The sequence below is a fragment of the Megalopta genalis genome, chromosome 1 (assembly GCF_051020955.1).
Source record: "Megalopta genalis isolate 19385.01 chromosome 1, iyMegGena1_principal, whole genome shotgun sequence".
In the NCBI taxonomy this organism is placed as follows: Eukaryota; Metazoa; Arthropoda; class Insecta; order Hymenoptera; family Halictidae; genus Megalopta; species Megalopta genalis.
Genome location: NC_135013.1, coordinates 46,459,336 through 46,470,507, shown reverse-complemented (window position 1 = coordinate 46,470,507; position 11,172 = coordinate 46,459,336). Strand labels below are relative to the sequence as shown.

Here is an 11,172-nt window from a genome sequence, read left to right as displayed (position 1 = left end):
GTAGAAGCGTAACGCAACGTATTTTATACGAAATACACGTATAATATAGAAATTAAATTATTAAGAATCAAACTTACATTATAATTAACTACACGTGGACAGGTGTACTCAATACACGCGTAACAGGGATTTCTAGCTGCTACCAATAAATCTGTAATTTTCCAATCTTGTCGGACCGTTCGAATACTTATGAGCAGTACTGTACTTCGTTCTAAGATATAGTGAAAATATAAAAGAAATCTAAATAATATAATATCGGTTACCACCAAAAGAAACCTGTATATTTCTCAACTTGTGGCATGCCCAAATACTTTCGAGCGTAACTATAGAGATATATAATTTTGAAAAGTTCGATGGAGAGAGTGGACGAGGAGAGCAATGCGTCGCCAGTGGCGCCCCTGGCGGCGATCGTCGCAGACGACGGCTTGGCGGCGACGGCCATGTTTAACAATCTCCCTTGTGTGTTTAGTATGCTGCGGTCGGTGTATCGGCGCGCCGAGACGAGACGGACGGGGCGAGACGAGCGACGGCGGCGGCGGAACGAGGAGGTGGAGGAAGAGGCGGTGGAAATCGGTGTGTGCGCTCATGACGGAGACCTCGTGCGTACCAGTCGCGTCGTCGAGCGGAGCCGAGCCGAGTCGAGTCGTGTTACGGCCGTAATCGCAGTTGTTCCTCGCAACAGTTTGCCTCGTGACGACGTCAGTGTATCTGCCTGCGCGCGCGTGGAGACGAGTACGAGAGACAAGTAGAAGAGTGGTAGAGAAGAGGTCGAGACAGTTGAAAAGATCCGAATGGAACGGGACCGATCACCCGACCACGCGCACTAACTTTTTTATCTGCTGTCGTTTAGCCGTGTATTCTCAGCCGTTCTCGTGGTCGTAGTCGTTGTCGTGTCGCGTTGTGAAAGATTTTAAACAACCGGATCGCTCTACGCTCTCGTGCGACCTCTCTCGCCCTCCGCGAGTTATACATATATCCGTGGCGCGCTACTCCTCTCCTACTCTCTTTTTTCGCGGTGTGTATTTTTCGTGTCCCGTCGCGCCTCCCCCCGGCCCTATCGTCCGTCTTAGTTTCGCGTTATCCCTTCTCCCGTTAGTGTCGGTCTACGCGTTCTCGCTCGCTCTCCGGGCAGCGATTTCAAGAATGTGACAGTGCGCGTCCTCGCGGTCGCCTCGCGCGAATAAGCCCGCAGGCCGGCGACGACGATGGGTGACGAGCGACAAGTGTGTTACGGTGTACAGTGAGAACAGTGAGCTGGAAAGAGTAAGAGAAAGAGGGAGAGAGAGAGAGAGAGAGAAAAAAAGAGAGAAAGAGAGAGAGAGAGCGCGAGAAAGAAAGAAAGAGAACAAGACAGACGATGCAAGCGGAAAATGTCACTCGGTGATACGCGCATACGGATGACGGGGAGTGATCGACGCGACAATCTCGGATTTGAGGTTAAAGTGTCGCCGTCGACTTCGTCGTCGTTGTTATTGCTGTTGTTGTCGTTGTTGTTGTTGTTGTTATGCGGTGCTGGCGCGCCGGCATTGGCCACGGCACGGGCAAAGGAGTACCAAGAACGAGACCGGCACCATCCTCGTGTCCTTAGGGGCCTAGACGTCGTCCACCGAGATTCGAAAGATACTGATCAAGCGGTGTGGTACACCGTGGCCAGCAGAGTGATCTCTTAAGCCTTAAAAAGGGTCAGATATCCGGCGATCTAACTCGGACCGAGTTATTTCGTTTTACCGCGCGCCACGCACCGAGATATCCGTGCACTCTGCAATAGTAATATAGAATAGGGCGCGCGCGCTCGCGTGTGTGCGCATCGCAGGCTTGTGTGGCAGGTCGCGAGGTTAAGGCGCCGCCTGTCGATACACAACGTCAGAGGAAAGTCAAGAACCGGTGTTGTGTGTGAGCGCGGCCGATTCGTGTTGGTACATGCAACGGATAAGTGTATCGTGATACTATTAGTGCGCGTTCGGGAACCTCGCCGTCGACCGTTTACGTCCATGGACGATCCACACTGACGTACGCGTACCTTCGTGCCTTTTCGCTGCTATCGTATTATGCGCCGCATATGAACGTCACCGAAAAATAATCGTCGAAAACAACCATCGAGCATATACACACACACATATATATATATATATATATATATATACACACACACACACATATATATATATATACATATATAGATATATATATATATATATAGATATAGATATATATTCCGGCTGCCGACGGTCGACAGTGTCATCGATTCGATACGTCCTCGGAACGTTGTCACGGCGCCGTTCGATCGGTTCCAACCGATTCGATCGGCTCGTCGACGCGGAACACAGAATCAATTCGTGGATAACCGCGGGAGATAAGCGCGCCTGGATTCAACGAGATCGGACACCGCTAATCGTACAGTTTATTGTACGCGGATCAGCGCGCGCACGCTTACTGGCGTCGTCCAATCGACTGGCCAGGCTCGTGTGTACGGTGTGGTACATAGGTAAATAAGAGTTCAAGGTTACCAGACGAGACCGACCTAACCTGGTTCACGCGTTTGAAAAAGATATCGGCGCGAACAACACCGCGCGAGGGTAGTCGATAATCCCGTTAGCCCAAGTTAAAATTCGGCGTCTCTCGCCGAGCGGCTCGTAATTTCCGAATTATCCCCGTTTTCGAGAAGAAGAAGAAGAAGAAAATCGAAAGGGAAAAACGCGGCATTTTCACTGTGGTTGTTCGTCGTTCGAAAGCTCCGAAACCAGGGAAGGCGTCTGCAACAGGGAACTGTCACACTATTTCGAGACCGTGACCCAAAGTGCGCGAAGCTACACGGAGGGAGTGTAAATAAATATATACGTGCTGGCCCCGTCAGAAGACTCCGGGGCCCTCGTTGTGTTCGTCTGCAATTATTCGGTCAGGCGGTCGTATATGTGTGTTTGTTTGTTTTCTCGTTGACAGTATACACAGAGGGGACACGACGGTGTATACGTGAAAGGTTTTTCCGTGGCAAACGCCACCGACGGATTGACGAGACAGAAGCAACAAGAACAGGGACTGGCCTGGAAAGCCGCGGAAACGCGGGGAGAGCGAAGAAGGGTGGAAGAAGGAGGAGGAGGAGGAAGAGATCGCCGGTGTCCTCCTCCGGTGTTCGCGGATCGCTGGCGTAGCGAGCTGCGACGGTGTCGCGTCGGGCACTGATTCCCCGAATATTTCTATTTGTTTTCCGCGCGGCTACGTTAAAAAGTACTGGCCCCCAAATGCGCGTACCGCAAATCCTGTTTCATGTTCATGTTCTGGAGCAAACGGACGGCGCTCACTAGACGTCTCCTAAAGGCCAAGGTCCGTGGAGAGCATGAAACCGAGTGTGAAGCTCAAGAGGATTCGTCACGTATTCATCGCGCAAGCAACACGAGCAGCACCGACAACGACACGAGCAACGTGACAGCAACGACGGGCCAAACAACCAGAGGAGCGCGTGGAGCGTCGTCAAGAGGCGCAGTCGGCGGCGACGGCGCCGGAGGAAGGGGCGGTGGCGTTGGCGGAGGTGGAGGAGGAGGGGGAGGAGGAGGAGGTGGAGGTGGCCGTATTTCGTCGAGTAGACTGCATCAAGGTTGCTGCGGCGGCGATCAGAGCCAGGACGATGACGAGGATCCCGTTCGTTTATTAAGGTGCAAAGAGCTCCTGAAGTCGCTTAAGGAAAATCAGCTAGAGATGTTGCTCACCGCCGTCGAGAGCTGCGGCGCCGATCTCGGCTCGTGCGTTCTCGTGCCCCGCCAGCGTCCGGAGGATGCCTACGATCGTTCGGACCAACAGCAACAATACTATCGTTTCCATCGGTTCAATTACCACCATCATCACCACCGTTATCATCACGCGCATCATCACCACCACTACCATGCCCGGCATCATCGTAGACATCATCGTTCCTCCTCGTTGGAGAACGACCACGAGGACTACGAGGACGAAGACGACGATCAGAATTCTGGCTCGGAGGACTCGAGCACCTCGCCGATCAGGCCGGAAAAGTGCAGGGTGCCCGCGCGAGGCTCGCTCGATAACGCGCCGATCGATCCTCACCTGCTCTGCTGCCAGATTTGGCGGTGGCCAGATCTCACTCACTCGTCCGAGCTCAAGAGACTTCCTGTCTGTCATTCCGCTAAAGACCCCGTATACATATGCTGCAATCCTTACCACTGGGGCAGGCTCTGCAAACCCGGTGAGTAGCACCTACAGCGGTCTCCGTAAAATTATATGCAGGTTCGAAGTAACTTTTACATTGTGGCCGGTAATTGAAGAATAATCGACGACAAAAAACTGTATTTGTATATTTCTACCTTTTATTATTTCTAATATAGAAATATACAAATACGATGTTTTCTTGAGTTTTCCCTTTCTTTTTCGTTTTTTAAAATGCACAGGTCGCTCAGCCAAAAAGAGGGCCACTTACGGTAAACGTAAAATAACTTTTACGTTTTTAATGATATTTCAACAAAAATGGTAATCTTTATAACACGATTTTTTTCTCATATTGTTAGCTCGTACTTTTTAGTTTTTGCAAAAATGTTCAATAGTTGTTCCGGTTGTATGAAATCGTTAAGAATACTTCGAATGAATTATTTGGGTTTCTATTGTTCCGAAATTTCTCTTAATATTATGACAACAGTGCAGTCGGAGAGTCGACTGTACCTGCAGGATACGGAACAAACATTACTACACGAAAATGATACATTTATATCTCAGTTGTATTTATATTTTTATATTATTATCCTTCTGCTAGAAAATGCTAAAATAATTTCAGGGAATAATGTATGTAATTATACGTACGTGAGTTATATTTAAGTGAAGAATATTTATTCGTAAAAGCTCTGTACATTTTCAATGTGAAGTAATTTTTCAAAAATATTTTCATTACAAGATTAAGTGGGGTTAAAGTGGACACTGTCGACGATCGTACAGACGCGCTCTTTTTTTTCCTCTCTTCTGTGAAGGAGCATGGGAAGAGCGCTGGTAATTATTGTCTATTTTAAATGTGTAATTATAGAATAATAGAATAACAATTCTCTCTTTTTACAAATCTTTCTCTGGTAACAACTCGCGCGCGTGCGGATATTTTTGGGTCTTCTTAAATTGCCGTTTTATCAGTTACACACTTTACATATAATAATAATAATAATAATAATATATACATATATAAATTATATATATATAATATTTATTATAATTATATATGTATATATAATCATTAGTATATATTTATATATTAAAATGAAAAATTTTCGATTAATATGAAACGAAGATTCATTTATATATAATGATTTTCGTGATTTTATACGGAAACAACTTACTGCAACAATTCTTATATTTCCTATACGATTTCTTCAAACGTTTACTCAAAGCGGGCCAGAGGACCGTCATCGAATGATTAATTAAAAAAGTTTTAGAACTATTTCATAGATTCTATTTAAAGCACATACCATGGAGTTTCGTTAACTGTTTGAGGACGAATCCAAACTTGTGTGTGTGCCCATCTGTAATAAACAAAAATCTTTTGTAATAAACAAAAACTTCAATGCAAATTAATTGCCTCGAAATAAAAGACTGATTTTATGATTATCATTTGAATTTAATATTTTTTAATAATATTATTTTAATAATATTATAATATATATTATTATAATATTAATATAATATAATATTGTTAATAATAATTATTATTAGTATTATATTAATATAATATAATATTATTAATAATAGTTATACTAATTATTTAATAATTATAATTTAATATTATTCCCATTGAATCTTCGGAAACGCTTATCTAACGCCTTACGATAGAATTAATATGTTTTATTAATATGAATTAATATTTTAATATTAATATGTTAGACGACTCCGCAGATTGATGCGTGTTCGCACATCTTTTACGAAACCATGTTTAACAACCGCTCTCGAATAACCCGTTTAAAAATCAGAACCTAAAAAGAAGTCAGATGATAATACGTTTTACAATTATTTTGCAAAAAGTTCAGCGAAAGTTGTTCTAGAATTTCGCGGTTTAAACTGGTATATCTCTTTAAATAATGCCGGCCACCGACATAATCTTGTTGCATTGTTTTATTGTATTTTCTTGTTACGCCATGTTCTTGTTTTTTGTAAAAATGTTCGAGGCAACCTCTTTCGTACCTTTTTTACTTCCAATTTCGCTATTATCTCAAAGAACGAGCTATTCGATAGCGCAAACACCGCCTACAGATAAACCACGATTGGCAAATATACATATAAAGGAAAATATAGGATAGAATGCAAGATAGATGTATGTATACATATCGAACTCCAGTGGTACTTGCCATAATTCGATCTTCTCGTGTCTAATTAATAACGCGGAACTTCGTCAAGCGGAACGAAACATACTTTTCTTCGTCCAGTCGATTTCGTGCCACCGATAACACGTCAAATTCTGTGACCGAATGTTGGACATACCGAGCATGTAGCAGTGCGATAGCATAGCAGATAAATTTTAATTCGATTGCGCGAAAGCTTCGACGATTCCGGTTATTTTACTCTACTCTTTTACTTCACGCTATTCTTAAATCATATTTTTCGAATGTTGTTTCAGCACATTTGTCCGCAGAAACTAAATGGATATGCGAAAACTATCGACGCTTACTTATTTATTGCTTACCAAGAACGTAAATTAATTCTCGGCACTTTTAAAAGCAGGGGCGGTATAACAGTTTTGCATAGTAAACAGTGTAATTTAATGAAACAGTGCAATTTTATAGAAGTAATAAAATTTAACATTTTATGGTGTGTAGTTTTCTAAAAATAAATCTCATAATTTTTTATACGTTCAATATTGATAATTTATGACATGCAAGTAACAGCAATCGCAGTTTTAATTTATTTATCGGCTTTCAATATTCGAAAGCTTATGAAAACGTTGAATTCTGCCTTTCTGATTCGGAAGGCATTTATATTTTCGTTATTAATAATAAACTATTCATTTTAGTGTTATGTTTAGATAAAGTTATCATTACTTTGATAAAAAATCGACGTACACTGTCACTATTATGTCGCCTTAAATATTATTTATTAACACAATATTTGGCGTATAGTATTTTACCATGCGTAAAATTACTGTGCGACATTGCTGCGGCGTTTTGCCGAACTGCGTACCTTAACTTATCCAGCGCAATTCTTGACGAGCCGGTGCGAACGCGCTTAATCACAGAGTATGTACCTACAGGGTGTCCCGAAAATGTCTCGCAATCCGAAAGTAGGGGATTCCTAAGGTCATTTGAAGCAACTTTTTCCTTAGCGAAAATGCAATCCGCGGCTTTGTTTACGAGTTATTAACGAAAAACAGTGACCAATCAGAGGCGAGATCATCTGGCGCTAGACGGTCGAGCCAATGAGCGGAACTGGGCTCCGCGCACTCGTTGGCTGGACCGCCGCACGCCAGCCGAGCTCGCCTCTTATTGGTCAGTGTTTTTCGTTAATAGCTCGTAAACGAAGCCTCGGAGAAAATTTTCGCAAAGGAAAAAGTTGCTTCAAATGACCTGAGGAACCCTCCATTTCCGGATTGCGAGACATTTTTGAGACACCCTGTATATGCATACGTATGGTTTCTTTGCGTTACGCTTTTTAATGAAATTTGTGTCTTTAGAATAATAGATATCTAGCTCAAGTTGTTAATTTATTGGCAAAACAAATCCTTCATTGAAAAACCGCAATAATGCCCACACTTAACCTATAAATATTGGCCGCTAAAACCGACTAGATATTAAACGATAATTAATGCAACGAGACCGCGTGTCATTATGGAAATATGTATTTTCATCGATTAAGTTATAACATCAAGAACAAAGTAAAAATTTCTTATATTGACTATTTGGTTTCTAACGATTAATTGAAATTTCCTAGAATTGTGTTTTGTCCAGAATTGCGTCTATTAAATAATAATCTATTGAAACGAAATTGATAAGTAGAAGCTGACAAATACAGATAAAACAAGCATACTCGGTTATATTTCTGTTAAAAAAGATCCGCCGTTCGAGTTGTGTTAACACACAAGTTTTCTTTTATTTCACAAAATAAATGCCCCAGATACACAAATACCCGTTTAATTGTAATAGACGTTCGAATAAATACATTTATTTTATAAATTGTTACGAAGACAGTTTTATAGTCGCGCTCATTTCAAAATAAAAAAGATAGCTCTCCTCTCTCCTTGCACATTCCTTCGGGTAAAAATTCATCTATTTTGTGTTTTTAAATGAATCCTCGATACAAAATTTTCAAAATTTTGTGTCCACAGTTTTTTCTCCTGGTTTTCAACACTTTCGTCTGATAACTCTCGGAAATCCGGAGATTTTGATATTTTCTCAACCTAGCTTGACCTTTGCGTCAACCGATTTTAACGCATTTTTTAAACTTTCGTTACAAGCTCGAACAAACAATGTTTAAAAAACGAAACTTCCCTTTTGTTTGTTCGTCGTTCCAAGAGATAACAAAATTTTAAAAAATATTTTAGTCATTGAACGGTCGACTAGACCCTTTTTACATTTACAGAAAAATTCGAGTCGTTTGAAAAAGTTATCGCGTACTAAAAGGTGTACGAAACCTTTAGTCCGTCGTTGCACGAGCGTGCAAAGTTCGAAGAAAATCGACGATACCAAGATCTCGCAGCCTCTCCATGCAAGTTCCCGGCCAGGTAACCGGAACGTTCGAAAACAAAGGAAGATCAGCAGGACTAGAGTTTCGATCGAGCACACCTGTAACCGGCTGGGCCCATTATCGAGATGACAGCGCCGTCAGATGTCGCCTTCGTAAATTCCATGGATAACCGATCCGTAAAGTCATCCGCGCGTAAATTAGCCCGTTGAATGCCCCATAAATATCGAATTCCAATAAAGCAAACCTCTCGAGTACATAAAACAACGATAGGTTATTGTCAGCGGCGGGACCACTCGCAATTACGTCGTAAATTGTCACCGGTGGCGAATAAAATTTCTCGGGGGATCGGGTAGACCGAAAAGGTGAAAGTACCCTATTACGGAACACCGCTCAATTCCGACCCCTACTTGAAACAGTAGCGCGAGCAATCCGATAAAAACTGGAACGAGCATATGAAAGCGGATGTAACAAATCTACCAGTATTTTTGAACGTTGTCCCTTGCAAATTCACTCGCGCGAATAGCTATTATGCGATAATTGTAATGTAATAATTAATAATTATGTAATAAAATGTAACAATTAATAATTAATTATGTAATAATTTTTATCCGAATGCGGCCGTTTCCAAACAAGAACTGTACTGTTTCATATTGTGCACTTTAATTTTTGTTCTCTGTCCCGATTTATGGAACATAAACACAACATAACCTAACCCAAATGTTATATCGCATAGCCCGTTCCAAACTAGGGACATCGAATGTGAAACACGGGGCATGGTACGGAAACGATGTTCCATAATAGATGTTTGCGTAAATTTCAGCAGAAAATATATACACAGATGAACGCGAAAAATTATGCTTAACGTATCGGTGACCGGGACCCTTACCCTAGATCAGGGGTGTCAAACTCGCGACCCGAGATGAACATTTTTGCGGCCCAGTCAATATATCCGACGCAAAGTAAGAATAAAATAGAAATAGTTTCGGCCAATAAAATTTCTCCCGAAATCGGAACGATAGTATCAGAGAAGAGATGTCAAGTATCAGGACGTAAACAATAATTTAACTTTATATATGTTTATTACAATGTACTAGTCAAAATAAAAATATTTGTTTCTATGAACATTGATCTTTTTTTTGCGGCCCACCTAAAGTTAAGCATTGTTTATTTGGCCCAAGTTAGCTTTTGAGTTTGAAACCCCTGCCCTAGATCCTTTAACCTTACGCGGAACCAGAGAAACACGCGGGACAATTGGACGGTGCTCGGGTGATTGGGGCGTCAAGAGCAGCGGTTGGAAGGAGGGGGTCTGGTTAAATCAAAGCGGTCGTTTACTCCCCGAGGTGTCGAACCTCCGGCGTCGATCCGGTAGCGAGGGAATAATTTAGCGACGTGAAAGGCCGGGATATTGTAACGGCAGCGAGCCGGCGACCAAATGCTAATCGTCACCTGCACGCGCCTCGCTAACGAGCCTAAAGGCTCGGGTCACTGTAGAACCGTAATTTATTACCGATAGCTAGGAGGATTAGCCGGTGTCCAGCTGGTCAAGTTCCTAGGTAAATGGGCAGTACACGCGTCCGTGGGCTGAATAAACTTTGTCGATTGTGTTTCCAATGCGGCCCGCGCGCTCTTTACGCGCGAACGCACGCTCTGTTTTCTGCGACAAAACGAACAAGAGCAGAATAGTGAACGTTACCGATACGTGTGAACGTTCTTGATTACTTTCGGCAGCAGCAGCCGCATAGCATACCGAGTATAGTGCATGAAATTTCCATAAAGCCAACTGATATTTTGGTGATACCATACTATTCGTTAGTTAGGCAAATAGTGCCAGGACGTATCGATTTTAACCCTTTGTCCTACAGCACGTCTGAGAAGACGTGGTCAAAAAATCAGGCCAAAAATTATTATCACGTGTGAGAAACGTGGTAAAAAAAATCGGGTTAGAAATTATTATCACGTGCGAGAGACGTGGTCAAAAAATCGGGTCAGAAATGATTGTCACGTCTCAGAGACGTAGTCAAAAAATTGGGCCAGAAATTATTATCACGTCTGAGAGACGTGGTCAAAAATAGAGTTAGAAATTACTATCACGTGTGAGAGACGTGGTAAAAAAATAGGGTCAGAAATGATTATCACGTGTGAGAGACGTGGTAAAAAAATTGGGCCAGAATTTAGTATCACGTGTGAGAGACGTGGTGAAAAAATCGGGTTAGAAATGATTATCACGTGCGACAGACGTGGTAAAAAATTCGGGTCAGAAATGATTGCCAGTTCCAGTTACCTGGCCGGGAACTTGCATGGAGAGACTGCGAGTTCTTGGTATCGTCGATTTTCTTCGACATACGAAGATCATACGATTTTTTAAATTTTCGTTATAGACTCAGATTAAAATACAGTAGTTTTCTTTCATCATTCTAAGCAATGGCAGCCTTTTAAAAAAAGCATTCTAGTTGTGGTCTAGTAGACTGGTCTCTCTATCGTCTAAAAAAAATTTCAAGACGTACTACCAAATGT

At 42.3% G+C, this 11,172-nt stretch overlaps 1 protein-coding gene across 2 annotated transcripts in view; it reads left to right on the top strand.

Moving 5' to 3' along the window:
* The first annotated feature begins 489 nt into the window (after window positions 1-489).
* The window catches only part of Dad (Daughters against dpp), a 170,488-nt gene continuing 159,805 nt past the window's right edge, over window positions 490-11,172 (top strand). Inside the window, exon 1 of one of the 2 annotated variants that reach the window (XM_076528492.1) lies at window positions 490-4,198. In XM_076528492.1, coding sequence (XP_076384607.1) covers window positions 3,265-4,198 — 934 coding nt within the window. In that variant the 5' untranslated portion in view covers window positions 490-3,264. The remainder of the gene's footprint in view (window positions 4,199-11,172) is intronic. The other variant, XM_033469408.2, reaches the window with a different exon arrangement.